This window comes from Molothrus aeneus, chromosome 19, assembly GCF_037042795.1.
Source record: "Molothrus aeneus isolate 106 chromosome 19, BPBGC_Maene_1.0, whole genome shotgun sequence".
Lineage (NCBI taxonomy): Eukaryota > Metazoa > Chordata > Aves > Passeriformes > Icteridae > Molothrus > Molothrus aeneus.
The window spans coordinates 3,554,989-3,571,857 of record NC_089664.1 but is presented as its reverse complement, the minus strand read 5'-3'; the positions used below and the strand labels follow the sequence as shown (position 1 = coordinate 3,571,857).

General features: G+C 45.4%; 1 protein-coding gene across 1 annotated transcript in view; it reads right to left on the bottom strand.

Moving 5' to 3' along the window:
• The window catches only part of PAPPA (pappalysin 1), a 174,599-nt gene that overhangs the window by 63,594 nt on the left and 94,136 nt on the right, over nucleotides 1–16,869 (bottom strand). The window contains exon 10 of the mRNA XM_066563008.1: nucleotides 5,735–5,931. Coding sequence (XP_066419105.1) covers nucleotides 5,735–5,931 — 197 coding nt within the window. The remainder of the gene's footprint in view (nucleotides 1–5,734; nucleotides 5,932–16,869) is intronic.

Here is a 16,869-nt window from a genome sequence, read left to right as displayed (position 1 = left end):
TCTGACATCTCATTGTGTTCTCTCCGTCCTCCCCTTACACAAATCAGCCAGAGGCTACAACATCAGCCATGGGGTCTGAGCTTTACTCCAGCCAGGAGCAGAGGAGCACTGGAAGCCATGGGGGTGGAGGGGATCCCTGTCTGTTCTGGCTGGGAGCAGGCAGCCAGGTGAGGGGCAGCATCCTCCAGCCAGCTCTGAACTGACTTTCAGGGTAACGCTCTTCCTCAGCCAACTCTCTGCAAATGAGCCTTTTCCAAGCCAGCCAACCTAGAAATCCTATTTCTCATTTCATTTAGCTCCCCAGAATGCTGAGATCATTCCTGAGTCATGGCACTGATGGCATATGACACATCCTTGTAGCATCCCTCACCTTGGACCCTTGGCATGGACCACCTCCTCCAGCGAAGCACAGCAGCAAAGCAAACGTGCAAATAAGGAGCAGTGGAGTTCCTTTGGCAGAGAAGTTGCAGAATCCAGCTTTCCCAGCAAGTCAGGTGGGAAGCAACGTTTCCAGCCATTAAAGCAAGGAGATGGTGGGACAGTTTTCCAGTCCTTTTGTGCTGGGAAAGAACAGCCAAACTGTGCTAGGATCAAGACTGATTAATTCCCAAACAGGATGATGTGAGGGGGCTGACAGTGCTAAAATGCAGATTTAATGACTTCAAACCCCTCCAGGGCTCTGCTCCCAGGCAGAAACTCTCAGCAAGACCTGAACAGTTTTCTTTCCATCCAAGATAGGAACATTTCCCTTTCAAGACATCCTGAACTTCCTAGTCCTTGGGAGGTTTAGGCTCAGTAATGCCCAGTGCCTGCAATGTTTCTGAAGGATTTTGAGGTCTAATCCTCAAACAGTAGCTTCACCTTTCCATGCTCCCATTTCCACCTCTATTAAACAGAACAGAAACCAAGCAATGTGGCTGTGATAAGGCTTAATTAATCACTGCACATGGAAAAAAAGGAAAAATATGAAAAGTATCATTACTTCATCCAAGGAAGGAGCATTCCAGCCTGATTTTGCCTGACAGTCAGGGCCAGGCTCATGACGCAGCTCTCCAGCCTCAGGCAAAAGACCAAATTGGCTGGTCTGTAGTTTCCAGGGGAAATGAAGACAAAATTTCGGACCCCTGGAACTAACTTTAGACTGGGAGACTGTGTAACCTAAGCTGAAGCCCTTTAGTGGATCAGCCAGTACTGGAAATGAGCTCAGCCATGCACAGCAAACCTACATTCCTCCTGTGACAGCCTGTGCACAGTGTCCAGTTCAGCTTTTTCCAGAACTGGTCTCTGATCACTCATGGTTCCTCCATTAATGGTTTTGCTTAGTGGGATTCTGCCCTCATCCTCCAGAGCTTAGTGGTTCAAAGTCTGGCTCGGCTATAAATAACAAAGACATTTGCAAAGCAAATCATCTTATTAAAAATGGGGATTTTTTATCCCTCCAACCACAACAAAACTCTTACCGTTGAAGAGCAACAGGACTTGGCTGTGAATTGGGAAGTTCAAAAAGGGCCACTTGCAGAGCCGACAGACAGACACCCTCCCTCTTCTCAGCAAGATCACCCCAAAGGAAAGGAATGGCTTCTCCATTAAAAGTTGCAGGTTTCCTCTTTTTCCACTCCTGTTCAAGATTACTCTATTTGCTGGCTCTGCTGGATCTTTGGGGAATTATCTTCAGCATTATATTTATTAGACAGAATAAAACTGCATGGCAGAGAACTTCATCATATTTCTTTTTAATTTTCTTATGGTATTTTCTTACCACTCTTGGAGCCCTTGCTCTACCATGTTATTTCTTTTAGTAGTCAGGATATTTTTGTGCTCCTGTCTTCTCCTTTTGTGGGCTATTCCAGACACAGTGCAATTCTAGACATCTTTGCTGCTGGTGGAAGGTTTGCTGCAGCAAGTCTGGATGAGTGCAATTGTGGGAATGGTAATGGGGCAGGAGGGGGCCTCTGTTTGTGGGAAAGATGTAATAGGAATCCTCTTCCACAACTTCTTACTCCATAGAAGCCCCTGTGGGGTACCCAGAGGAGAACAGGGTGTGTTCTTTAGTCCGGGAATGAAAACGAATCCCAGGATCTGTCTGTGCCCAGCAGCCTTGGGAAAGAGTCCCCGTTCTGTTAACTGTGCCTGAGCTGTGTGGCTTTTTCCATCATACACTGGAAAACCAAGCTCAAACAATGGCATAGGGCAAAAAAAGTTATATATATATATATGTATACATGTATGGATACTTGGTCTAAACAATTTCTGCACAGCTGGGAGGAAATGCAACAAAATGCAGTTCCTGGGGGATTGTCCCTCTAAATCACCAACAACAGCCAAGTCTTGAGCACACATGGCTGTGACAGGAGTAACAGGGTCAGGGATCAGCCACCTAAAGACCCTTCCTGTAATTCTCTGTTGTAAAGGCACAAAGGGAAGCTTCAGGTCAATCAGTTCTCCAAAAGCAGGAGTGCCACCAGCAAGAGGAAAGGAGAAATGGCACCTCCAGTGTCCTGTGATCAGCCTGCACTCATCTGCCTGTGCTCTGCTCACCCCAGCTGCAGCATCCCTCCTGGAATAGGCCTGTCAGAGGCTTCCTCCTGAGGCCTTAGCAAAATATCCAAATCCTCCCTGCTCTGATTGACTCCAGCAAGAGAGACTAACAGGAGCTAATGCACTCACCCTGTGCATAAACCTGGCAAAAGAAAACTGATGTGCATGGAGAGAGGCTGTTTGCAAACTCACAGCAGAAGAAAGAGGGGGAAAAAAGCCAGCTCAAGAGTGAGGAAAGCCATTATTGCTGAATTCCTCCTGCAGCTGACAACAGGTACTGAGCAGCATCTGCTTCTAGGTCTGTGTAAGACACGAGATCAGAAATCAAACTGCAAAACTACCCTGCACTGGTGCTTGCATTTCTGTGCTGGTGCAATGTTGCTGACTGGCCCTCTTTGGCTCTGAATATGATGCTGTCAGTACTGAGAATATTTCTTAATCAGCACTGAAGGGCGGCTGCCAGGAAAGTAGAAGTGGCTGTCTCTCAGTCCTGCTTCTGCAGAAAGGGCGATTGTTTAAAGGGGGGGCTGTTTGACCTTTCCATTTTTCAAATCTGTATCTCTTCGCCAAGACTGTGTCATTCTTTGTAAGCGTTTTATTGTTCAAAACAAATCTTATACTGAGAACTTTCTTTTTTATCTCCCTTACTATGTTGCCAGTCGGCAGCCTCACACTAACAAGTGATGTAAGAGCCATCTCAAACTAATAACTAAGTATCTAAGGCAAAGCCAGCTGCAGACATGGGCAATGTCTGCAGTGAACTGAGCAAAGGGGTCACAGAAACAGCCCTGCAATAACAAGAAAGTGCTCTCCAGCTTGTGCTTATCAGCAATCCCCCAGCAGGTAAACAAGGCACATGGGCAGATATTGCTGAGAGATACCACCACAACCAACCAACTTGGGATGCAAACTCCTCAGAAAAAGCCTTGACAGAACTATGACAGTCATGCAGAGAACCTGGCGTTGAGATATCTAAGGATGAGAAACATTTTAAGTCAGGACGTGCTTAAAATGTTTTAAAGCGCCTTGAGAACGCTGGGGCAGGGATGAGAGGCGGGGATGGCTGACAAACAGGCAGCTTATGTATTCTGTATATTGCTGGGCACTGCACTCAAACATATCTTTCATGGCATTCCTGATGGGAAGCCAACAGAAATACCACTCTGATTAATCAGGAAGCTACCCAGCAACAACACGAAAAGTTTGCACAAGACCAGCGAGCACACAACCTACTCTGAAAGGTATCTGGGTGAGGAAAGGTGCTCTTTTCATCAATACAGAAAACCCCTAAGGCTCAGTGATTGTGCAGATAATGAAGCCAAACATGTTTACACACCAGTGATGATTACATGCAGCGATTAGAGGAGATCTTAGGTTAATTTTCATCTCCACAAGCTAACAGACTGGTGACCTGCTGCCCCACCTAACCTCTCCGGAGTGACAAGTCAGGTGCTTTCCCAAGACAACTGTCTTGTTCCTGGGGGGAAACAAAAACTTTCCCATCATCCATATGATTAAAAAGGTCAATGAACCCCATGCACTCAAACTGGTGTAATAGGACCAGCTGAGCTAAAGCAAAAATTCTTTTTGCTGGAAGTAAATAGCACACTGTTATCTCCCCAGGGGCCAGGCAATAACAGGAGGCATGTTCCCATTCACTCTGCCAGTGTGTGATATGCCACTGCTCTGCCTATAAATACAACAGCTTTTTTTGCCTTTTTTTTTTTTTTTTTGGCTTAAACAAGGCTGTGACAACTTCATCTCATCTGGGTACAACAAACACGCCTGAGTTGTGGCTACACAGCAGGGCTTTGTGTTGTGTGAGTGTGTGGTGGTGGTTTTTCCACCACAGGACCATATGTTACCTACTCTGTGGTGTGGCTGAGCTCCTACCAGTGCTTCAGAGAAAACCAGGGCAGCTCTGGAGCAGCTGCAGGGGGACAGAATGCCTGGGGACAGACCCAAAAAGCAGCACCTGAGCTGGAGACACTGGCCTTTGGTCTGCACAGGGAGCTTGAATGAGAAAGAAGTTGTGAAGGCACAAGCAAGGGTCCAGAGGAAAGTTCCTTTTACAGTGTGGAAATAATAAATGAGACAATGACAAAAAGTCAATACTGGGCTCAGGATTCTGTCTTGATTCTCTGCCAGCTAACCACGCTTTGTGCATTTAGAACTGACCTGGTCATTAATTTGTTACAGACTTGTGCAATGTGAGCAAGGCCAAGTCTCTTGCATAAAGATGTTTTCTCTTGCAAGCCAACTGGAAATGCTTAACATTTACTATTCACAGAGAGATCTGTTTGTCATATCTGTGACACGGCACTCCTCTCTGCACTGCCCACTCAAGACACCTCTTGGATAATTAGATTCTTAGAAAAACTTTTCTGCATCCAACCAGAAGTCAGCCAAAGTTGATTAGTGTGATAAGTTCTCTGTCTCTAGTAAGGGATAAAAGTGGGAGCTGAAGGAGGAATATACAAAGCAGCTCTTATGTATGAAGAGCCTTTCCCTCTAAAAATCATCAGCAAGCAATGTGGGCTTTCCCAAATCAGGTTGCATCTGAACTGCTGCATCTGTATCATGTACAGCTCTGTTTTCCAGACATCTATCTAAAGTTTTTTTTGAACTCATTTGGATCTAATTCACTCAAAAAGACAAAAGGTAAAGTTATGGTAACCAGAGCTATTTATGTTACAAAGGAGACATAGGAGAAGGGGGTTAAAGCTAATGAATGTCTTTGGGAATGGACAGGACCTTTCTCAGAATAGAACAATAGGGTGCTTTTATGGAACTGGGAGGCAGAAAACACAAAACTATTAAAAAAGAAAGAACACTCTTTTGTATTATTCGGCATTAGCCTTCAGAACTCATTGCCACAAGCTCGTTCCCTGTGCTTGCTGTGAAGAGCCCGTCTATCTCTGAGGTGATGATGGTTGGCAGAGGTGACTCCTGCACAGCTCATTCAATCAACCCAGCCACAACTTCAGCCAGTTCCAGTTGGGTGATTGGCACTGAATTTCAACTCATCACTACAAATCAGGCTCAGAAAGAGAGAAGCTGCTGCAAGGGGCCATCCTTGGTGAAGAAACAAGTGAGCAGGCAGGGGTAACAGCACCCCTGAACGCTGACCACTGAGCTCCACCTGAGAGCTCCTTGCTGGACTTCCAGGAGAGGAAGAGGAACATGCTGTCCTTACCTGGGTTGCTGCTGGCTGGCCAATGACCACCCACCCTGGGCACTGCTGGTCACTGTGGTGTGAGACAGAGACGTTGGAAGCCCACTGATCCAGGAAGCCTTTGGGAGTGTACACGCCGCAGTCTTTGATGCTGGTCATTTGCTCAAATTCCTCACAGACTCCATCGCCATCGTGGAAATAGCACCTGCTGGGTTCATCTGCCAGGGGAAACAGAGAAAACAAACTACACGTGTCTGCAGGGTAGTTCCTAGGTCCTGATACCATCAGTGGTCTTGTATCTGCTAGGTCAGGTCACCTTGAGTGGAAGCATTGGTCACTTCTAGGTCATACCAAGGTGATTTAAATAAAGCCAAGCAACAATAGCCAACTTTTTTATTGGGCAATTCCCTGAAGATATTTCCTAATGTTAGGGGGGTTCTGCTTATTTTCATCTATCTCCTTTTAAAAGAGATAGAAAAAAGCAGAGACAGAAAATACATAGAGAGGCAAATGTGGGTGTTGGCATAATTCCACCAGCTGGGGTGGAAAAATGCCAGTGGAGGGTTTGGTCTAAAATGTTTCCCTTTTTTTGTTTTTAAAAGATATCTGCAAATCAACAACAACAACAGCAACTGTGGCTGTAGAGATGGTGAAAACTGCCAAGTTCACAGTTGTAGTGACCAAAGGGCCAAACAGATCTGTTTATCCAAGGCAGATACAGTACACACAGTGTGAGGGTGAGTTTGCCACATAAACACACGGCTTCAACCAACATGACTCAGATTTGACCTGAAAGGATCAAAAGCAGCAGGAGACTTTATTATCCTTGCCCATTTATTCTGTGGCTTCTCTAATGAGACTGCCAACAAAGATGCCAAATTTTTGAGGTTGTTTCTGTAACACTGGCCCATTAAAAACTGAACTGAGATCCATCTACTCTTTTCAAACTGACTGCATAGCAATAATGACTTTCAGTCATTAGAGTACTCTGTGAAATGGAAACCTTTGACCTGTTGGTATCCTATTTTGTATTGTATTATCATTGCCAGTCCCCAGAGGTATCCAGTTCTGACAGCCTGTTGTATTTTTGTCTGGCAAATAAGCCTGTTGAAAAAAAGGTAGGAAATTAGCCAGAGCTGCTTGCTGGACTGATGGAAAGCATCCCTAAGGAGAATCCTGTCGGTAGCACTGGACTATCATGAGCTAGGTGTCAGAAAATCCAAGGGCTGCTCAATTTTGAGCTACTTCCAATCTACTAAATCCCCTGTTTATTTTTTCTCCTGGTTTACACAGTGAAATACCATCATGAGCCAGAAAACATCAGTTTATTGCTAGTCAATTATTTAATGACTTTCACTCCTTTTCCTCCTGTGCAAGATTCCAGGTCTTTAAGAGAGGGTGGCTTTGAAAGAATAAAGAAGTCTATCAGGGAAAAATGTCATTATGGTTTGATTTCATCACAGCCTCTGTGGACAACTTGTGTACATGGATAAACGTAGGGAACTGTGTATTTGACAGGCCAGAGCTCAGAGCTGGTGAAAAGGAGCACAAGTCTGGAAGTGTTTCAGCTGTATGAATGCAGTCCTGAATGAATTTTCCCAGGGTGGCCAAACTTCTTGCCCTTGCATGTCACATCTTAACATCTTAATTTGTCTGGGAGACACCAAACATATATCCCACCCCCCCAAAGAGCTCAGAGGAGAGCCTGGGGGAGTTTTCCCAGACAAGAGATGACAATGGCTCCTGGGGTGTCTGGGTGGATGTGCTGATGGGCCCTAAGGCAACCCAGCAGTGCTACCCCCATGGGGCTCATTCATCCCTGGGAGAGCCATGCCCTGTGTCTGGCCAGCTCAAGGAACGGGTGGAATGAGAATGTCACTGTCATGGCCATGGAGAAAAAACTCTTGGCTCCCTCACCTTATCCTTCTGCATCTCCTGTTCTGCTCCTCTCCCACATCAAGGCATAAGTCAGGTATTAGGACAGTAGGGTACAATTAATTGGCTTACCCACTATGTCCCAGTTAGAGCGAGAGGCCCAAAAGAAATCTCTGAGAAATGTTCAGCCCTAAAAAGACTGAGATCAGCGATCAAAAATCCTCAAAACCAAATGCCAAACAGACGCAAATATGTATTTTTGGGAAAAAAGCATTTCTTTGTCATTTTATGAAAAGAGGCTTATTTGTGAAAAAAGTGGTGGGGGGATGAAAGGAAAATACCTACCCTGTTAAAAAGACCTGACCTTCAGGCTATAAGCATATGCAGAGTCAGATATGCACACGTACAGTGAAACATCACCAGCCTGCTGCACACCCACGCTGACAGAAACACTGACACACAAACGCACGGGCGCTCCCTTTGCACATCCCCGACTCAGCCACCCCCCCATGCAAACACCCACAACTCACAGCCTAATTTTAGGCACATGCCTTTAGACAGTGTTTCCCGGCCTTCCCAAAGCACTGACTTCTTTTCACGACAGGCACTGAAGTAAGCACAGCATTTATAGAGCAACAAACTCCTGCACTGGCTCCAAATGCGGTGATAAACGTAATGGGCTTCTGATAAGATCATGTGTTTGGGATAAAAGAATACTCAAGGCCTACTTCAGCCCAATGACTTAATTCATACTCACATGGAGGGGAAAGCAGCCTTTGAATAGCTGTGATCCAGGACAGTGTGTGATCCTAACAGAGGCTAATTTGTTTCTGATTATGCCTAAGACCCCAATAAATCTGTCTGCTCAGAGTCTGCAAAACCCGAGGGAGGAACCGAACAGAGAGCCTGAGATGTCTGAATTAAATGGGGGCTGCCTAAATGATTAACCAAGTCCTGCTGAGCTACACTGTCATGAGCTCTGGAGCAGTGCTGGCCCTGGAGAGCCACCACATCCATGGGACAGCATAGATGTCATGCACAGAAGCTGAAAGATAAGGCATCCACTCACCTTTGTGTGCTCTGAAAAATGATGAGGGAAACTGGCTTTGCAACCCTGGTTACTTTTAAGGAAGATCTGTTGGTCTCACTATTGACTCAGTGTGCAGTGCTCTGCATTGAGGGGAGTGCTGGTGAGAGGAGGGGAAGACCTTTCCTGCCAGTGGGCTTCCTAATTCGAAGCGATGGCAAACAGGGGATTGTCATTAAATCCTCCCCAGGCATGAGGGTACCAAACTGCAGCAGCCAAATGTGGTGCATCACTGTGTGGGCTGCCAAAAACTAGCAGAGGTTCTTCCTTCAGGTGTTGAGCACCAGCTCTGACTCCAGATTCCTCTGGTGGTCTTGGATGACTGGCAGGTTACATGTTGGGTTTTACATTTTCATAAGCAAAGCACAACCAGATTGTTTATTCCTACAACTGCCCTCACAAAATAAAAACTAACAGGCTTTTTCCCTTTTTTCAGTGGTGAGAACAGAGCTCAGTTACATTCATAGAGTCCTACAGGCTCAGAGCCAGAGAGGACAGTGTCAGGAGTGGTGTATTTCTAGGAATGAGTAGCTAATGGATTTATTCCTATAATGATGCAAAATGCTTTTTCTGTTCTCTTTTTAAGTACTGTGATACTAAATGCTTCTGTGGCCTTGGCAACACGAGCTAATTTTTGTCTCCATAGAGGTCCAGAGGCTCCCAAGACCTGGTGATGGTCAAGGATTGGTCATGCACGACCTGTACCATGGACTGTGCTCATCAATGTTGTGGGCTTTGCTCTCCAAAGATGAAGCTGATTTGAAGGAAATAGGGAAGAAAGGATATCTTATTTATCCTCAAGGAAGAAATTACTTAAAAAAATTAAAAAGCAGTTGCCTGGAAATCCAGCTGAAATCTAGAACAGTAAAATGTCTGCAGGCATAGCACCTGGCAGCAGGAGAGAGCATCTCTGGGGGATTAATAACAGATGCTGGAGGATGCTGAGCTGAACTCGGGGAACACATTTTCATTCAGGCAGCCCAAGCTCCTCTTCCCTTAGAAAGCTCTTACTGAAGGCAGAAAAACATTAGGGCCAAACCAAAGTTCCTGTCTTGCCCTTGTTTTGGGAAAAGGCAGTCTCCAGTTCAGCAAAGATTTCTGTGACATCTGGGAAACCTTGAAGGAGGCTCTGTGGCAGCATCAACCTGGAGAAGTGTGACTTGAGGAAACAAATTGGCAAGACCTGTTTTGCTAACTCCTGAAGTCAAGCTTTAAGATCCAAAATAGTCTTTGGGCTCTTGTGTGCTGCACCAGAAAATTATGCAAACTCCATCTCTCCTTGCTTCCTAAGCTGCCTGAGCACAGTGCAAGAGGCAGCATTTTGTACTGAAATACAGATCCTTCCTCTGGGGTTCAGAAATGAAAGGATGCTTGAGATAACACAGGTGGTTTAGTGAGCACTGGGAAGCACCTACAAGAGCAGGCCTGGAAAAGCAGGTAGCTCCCCATCTCCTTTAGCAGATTGAGGAAAAGCTGGAAAATCATCAGCAAAATGAGTGAAGCCTTATAGAGGGCCAGCAAGCAGACATGCAGGATATACATTTATCTGTGATAGGCAGCCTTCCACTTCATGAAATAAAGAAAAAAAGAGAGATAAAGAGATATAGTTCATAGCACAGGGCACATCCTCAAATGAGGCTTTGAATGTCCGAGCAGGGTCCTCAAAGTGCTGGAGACAGACACTGGGGGTAGTTTCCTGTTTTCAGCCAGGACTCAGTGATTGGCATCGGCATAGTCTTCTTTTTGTGCAGTAACTACCATTTTTTTAAAAGGCCAGACAAAAAAAAGGAGTATTTTTAAGCTCAGCTGTTTACTTAGGGATGTTTCCAACTATAACATGCCTCATGCCACATAACTATTTGTCCAGAAAAGAAAAAAAAAAGGTGGGGGCAAAAATGCAGAAGCATTGTCTCAGAGTAACAAATTTTTGGAACAGAACAAGATTTGCATTTTAACTCCTGAAAGGTCTGTCCAGAGATGTGCAGGCTTTCAGACATAGCAAAGGCCAAACCCCAGGCTTACCAAAGTCAGCAGCTTCTGCAGAAGCAGGGTTTTACCACCACGTCACTTAATCGGCATCTCCAGCACTGGTGTTTATGTTCACACAGAGGAGGAGAAATGTATCCAGAGGTTTCTATCACAAAAAGGGAAATAATTCCACTGCAGATCACATGAACTCGGCAGCTGAGTGACCGCAGAACCTGCTCCATTTATTTCTGTGGGAGTTTCACCTTTGGCTTCAGTGGGAAGAGAGTGAATAATATGGCCTGCTTCCAGGATATCTGCTAATCTCTTCTTTAATATTGAAGAAGGCAGAGACAGAGATATTTCCTGCTACTGTAAAATATTCAAGAGTTACTTTCCTTCCTGGATGTTTTGATTGAAAGGAGGAAAACCATTACATGGAGCTTGGGCAGAACTTTCAGAATAAAGTCACATATCAATAACTGGTGACGTCTTCCTCCAATGAAATAAAACAGACACCTTGGAAATGAAGGCAATGTGGGTGTTGCAATCTACTGCGGAACATCCAGGGGCCTCGCAGGAGGCTTTCTTTCCGTGGATATGACAATCATGTCTGAGCATCTCCAGAGCAGAGCAGGCAGGGATAATGCCTTTGCAGAGTGAGGCTCCCTGGTAATTCAGCTGCTTGTGGAAATGCATTCCTGGGCGTGACTGGCTTTCTTTGTGTGGTGGGACTCGGCTCCTCGCTATGATATAGCAGTCGGAGCACCAGAATTATGCAATTGATCTGCCTGCTGCAGACAGATACAATTACAATTCCCTTGCACAGCCCAGCACTGAAATTTGATATTGCACCTCCAAGAACATGAGTCTTTGTCACTTAAGAGAAAGGATATTTCCCCTGGCTGGCAGTGGTAGCAAGACCTTGTCTGAGCTATCACTGCCAAAGTGGCCATCCCCAACCCTGGCAACGGCCAACAGGACCCAACACAGCCATCTCCAACCCTGGCAACCAGGCATGGCCAACAGGACCCAACACAGCCATCTCTACCTGGCAACCAGGAATGGCCAACAGGACCCAACACAGCCACCTCCAACCCCTGGCAACCAGGAATTGTTGTAAGAGCAATAACACATATGTTCTCTTCCTACCTCACCTTGTTTCCCTCCCTGGATGACTGGATAAAACAGTGCCAAGAAGATTTTGATATTATGCAGATTTATCAGCTTAAATTGGAAACTGTTCAACTGAAAGTCTTGAGGTGTCTGCCACACAAGGGAGTATGATGATGACCTCCATGATGACCAGGAGAAAGGTGGCCAGCATGGCCCCTTGAGACACCTGGCATACTTCTTTGGGAGGAGGAACACAAGAGTAAAAACCCAGAGGTGCCATTCCCCAGGGAAAACAAAGTGCTTGTTTGTACATGTGGTTTGATGTTCCTGCAAAGGAAGGTCTTGTGCTCAGACAGAGACAACAACTGTGCTCTGAGCACAGTTGTTGTTGAGTCACAAAAGATGCTCTCAGGATGGGAGCATGACCAGCTGTGGAAGCCTCTCAGATCCACAGAGGGTAATGTGAGGGATGCAACAAGCAGAGGAGTAGTTCTCCTGCTGGACTCTCATTGTAGCTGTGTCCTAAAAACTAAAGCTGGATTGAACTGGGTTGGAGTCACTGGCCTAGGGAAAAATGCAGGCAAATACCACTCCAGCCCACATTCTCCCCCACAAAAAAGCATCTGTCCTTTGTATTTTGCTGCCTGAGATGTCTGCTCTCTCTGCTCTGTGGCTCAGCTGGCCTTCCTAGGATTGCACTATTAATGATGACAGTCTGAAAATCACTTTAGGAGACTTTACGAGGATGCTGTGATTACTAACTTGCCAAATGAGTGCTTAGACATTTCAGAACATGCAGCCACACTTCTGCAAGCTGCAGGAAACAGTCAGCTACAAAGTATTTGCCTTAAGCTGAAGGAGTCACACAAATATCATCTGAATAACCCTGGCCAGTAAATTCATGACTATTTGCCATGAAATTCTGTTATAGAACTTCAGCTGCTTTAACAACAGCAACACTCTTTCCCAAGCTCCTTGGTCAATGCTTTCACCTTATTGATGCCCTGGGAGATGCTGAGTTTCTCTTGCAAGGTGGCTCTGTTTCTCCCATGCTGTTGTTCTACTGAAAGCCCTCGGCAGGGTCAGCCAAGGCCTATTTAATGCTGGTGAAAGAAGGCAAAATCACCATTAGCTGCTGCATGGGGCCAGGGTTTGGGCAGCCAAAGCTGTGTTCCTGTGCAGTAGTATGAGGAAGGGAGGGGGAGAGGATGGGAGAGCTCTCAAAGCATGCCCACAATGAATATGGATGGTCATCCATCAATTTATTTTAAGCACATTACTTCTCTGTCAGAAAGGGAAAAAAGGAAAAAGAAAGAAAGGAAAGAAAAGACATATAAAATTAGGTTTGTGTCACTCATTTAACACTGCAATTTCCCCAGAGGATTATGCACCAAACAGAGATAGCAAGCTCATGAATATTAATCATTTCTCTGAATTCAATGCAGCCCACCAAACAATAAGATTAGGCGAAAGTGCTATGCTTAATTTATGGATAATGGGAGAGGTAAAGGATAGAGCTCCCACAAAGGTAAGGCTCACAGCTGGAGGGAGAGGCCTCTGAGGAGGAGGAAGACAGATCCAGATTTGTAAGGTAGCAGAAAAACACTTGGGACCAAGCAGGAGCAAAAGAAAAGGTGTTTAAGGATCATTGTCAAATTAAAATCATACTTCTCCCTGAACAACCACTGGTGACTAATGTTTCAAGCATGCCAGAAATTGGTGGTAAATTCAAGAGCTAGATATATTTATTTTCTCTTTGCCTCTGCTCTGTGTCTTTTCTTTGTATTTTATATCCCTGAGGCCCTGATCCCACACACCACTGAGATGTGTGTCTAACCTGAAACATTCCCATTCTTCAGGGTGACCACTCCCATCTGGAAGTCAGTAGAAGCACTGCCCTGTTTTGCTGTAAAAAGGCTTTAGCGAAGAGTCCCTTATAAGCAAAGGAGATAAAGTATAGCAATAATAGCACCAATAAGATGTGACTGAAACCCCTATAAATTACCTGGCAAACTTAAGGGGAGATAGAAGTTCTGGAGCTACTTCTCAGCTGTGTTTCAATGTGTCTATCAGTCTTTACTCATCTCTTTTCATATTACTTTCTCTTCCCCTCCCTCCCTTTTTTATTGATCTCTGCATCTTTTTTATTATATCCTTCTCTTTCTTCAGCACTGGTGAGCTAAATCAATGCATAATGCACATCCCACTCCACAAAAGGAATGCAAATGAAAGCCGGGCTCTTTTTCAATGTCCCACATCTATCTGGGTGTGCGGCGCTGGCGTGTGGGAGAGTGCACGCCAAGGACAAGGTGCTCAGCTGCGCCTCAAACACCCATTTCTCAGCACTCCACTGGGAATGGATCAAGTGCTAAGCCCTGGGTTCCCACCACTGTGAATCATAACTCTTACAAATGGGGTCTGTTTTACACAGGACACGTCGAGTTGAACTTGGCTGAGATCCGCGGTAACCGCAAAAATCTGTTATCCCTGGAGTGATCAGGGCAAGGTGAAAGGAAAGCAGCCCAGGGGTAGGAGAGGGGTGCATCAGTCACACCGACACGGCTTGGAATCACCTGTCTCCTTCCCATCAAAAGGCAAAGTGAAACTTTCCCCGTGGGACCAAATTCTGTGTGGAAAAGATAAAAATATGCAAAATCCGCTACAGGAAGCGGCTGTGGGTGGGGGGAGAAAAGGTAGAGATGATAAATTTGACAATGGGGAAGGGCAAGAGTGCTGCAGAACTTAAAAAACGGAGCACTGCCAGATGCTTCCATTAATTAATTAATTAATCTCACTGTCGCTCTTCAGCATGTTGCAGGAAGAAAATGCTATTAATCTTTTCTGTTTTCTGTTGCTCGGCTTTGTGCTTGGAGAAGGCCAGGACAGCCTGACAGTGAGACCACACAGTTTTCTTCCCTGCCTCCCTCCTTCCTTCCCCCGCGCCCCTCCTCCCTGGCAGAGCAGATTGATCCACTGTTATCTGATTAGAGAGGAAAGAAGGAGGAAAAACAAAAGCAAGACAAAAACAATAAAAAAGAAGTGTAATTTTATTACAGGCACTAGTGCAAAGTGTCTTGAGAGCCTTGTGCCATTTAGTCAAAGGAAAGTTGGACCAATTAAAAAAGCCCATAAACCCCATGATCCTAAAAGGCAAAGGGAGTGAGAGAGGCAAAGGGACACCTGCAAACAGGCTGCCTCCATCCCTGGAAATATCCAGAACGCAGCTGAACATGACCCTGAGCAACATGCTCCAACTTTGAAGCTGGCTCTAACTTTGAAGTTGGCCCTCCTTGGACCAGAGACCTCCAGAGACTCCTCTGAAACTAAATTATTCTGTGATTCATGGCTCTGAATCTAAAGCCTGGTGGTGCTTGCAGGCTCTGTTGTATTTTTCTCCTACCAAGCGAGGTGACTTGCGTGGTCTCTGCTTTAGGAGGCAGGAGCCCACTTGGGCTTTGCTATCAAACCTCCTCCTCTGGAACCCGCCCACGACGCCCCTTCAGCCCCGTCTTTAGCAAACAAAATGTTTAGCAGTTCTTTCCAGCCACGTGGGACCCAATCCTGCAGACAATTTGTGACAAGCATTGCATTCACTGTTGTGGTTAGATTTGCTGAAGTCTAAAGAATGCCTTGTGGTAGTTCAGAAACATGCCTGGAAGAAAGCATTTGCAAGATCAAACCCTGAGGCCCCCGATTCAACAAAGCCTCTGAACATGTGTTTGAGGCTCACTGAATTCTTTGGTGAAGGGGAGTGATTCCTGGGGCTCTGAAGAGCTACATAATACAACAAGAACATCACTGAAAAAATAACACTCTCTGAAATAACTGCTTGTTGTTCTACAGGATTATAACATGTGTCAGCCTTGTAAACATGGAAATAAATTACACTTATTTTTCTGTGCTCCTGAAATGGGCACCCAAGAATTCTGTATTTTCCAGGAAAACACCCCACCAATGTCAAAGAAGACTTTTGTTCAGCTTAAGGAAGAGGAGTAGGTGTGATATTGTTAGATTGTGGAGAACGCTGAATTTCTGCTCTTTTTTTACTATTATTTATTATGTGATATGCATAGCCACTCACTTCCCCAACATCTTTATATTTTCTGGTGAGATTTTAATGCTTGATATACCAAGCAGAATATAAATCAGCAGTGTTCATTTGTCTGAGAGACAAACTGGTCGTGTCTCCTTAGCTCTTGGGGTCATAATTCATGGTGGTCCAGCTACCACAAGAGCCAGAAGGATGTATTTCACAGGTATTAGCTCCTCTGAACCTGTCTTAGAGACATGAAGGCAGTGTTTGCCTGAGAACAGCACTGGGGCTGCCCTCACAGACCCTGCAGAAACACTGAGCCCATCACCACCACAGCAGTCACCCCAGCACAACTGTAAAGTCACACAACCAAACATTTTTAAGGTCTCTGTTCCTGCACCTTCCCTTTGATTCAGCTAATTTGATTCATCTGAGTCCCTATATTCAATATTTCACAAGGAATTTGATATCATTTGTTTTGTAATCCAGGATCTGTGCAAACCACAACCTTCCAAAGCCCGTGACAAACAAACAACTATTTTTGCCCCTGGAATTCCCCTCTCCTTTCCAACACAAGCAAATCTGAAAACCCACTTCCTCTGTCATGGAGTAGAAAAATCTGTATGTTTTAGTTGCTTCATTTTCTAGTCAGACTGCTGTCAGACAGTTCTGTCCCACACTCTCAGGAAGCTCTGTTGCTGCTCCTGGAGCTGGATGGGGGGTGAATGGTTGGATGATGGTTGGGTGGATGACACAACCGGACTCTGTGATCTTAAAGGTTTTCCCAACAAAACCGATCCCATGATTTTATATAAAAAGGCATAAAGCAGAGTGTTGCATACCCCTAGAACACCACTGTGTGGTCCAAGGCTTGGGACACCCCACTCTCACTCCTGTCCATGGACTTATTTGGAGCATTTGCAGCTCCAGCCCACATCACCTGGTTTCCTGGAAAAATGATGGGCACAGGGGAGGACCTGGGTCATGTCCTAATGAAATGCTGGGATGTGGTCAAAGCGCAGACCTGGACCAAGGAATTCAGCCCTGCTGTGGAGCAGGGTGATACAGACACAACCATCC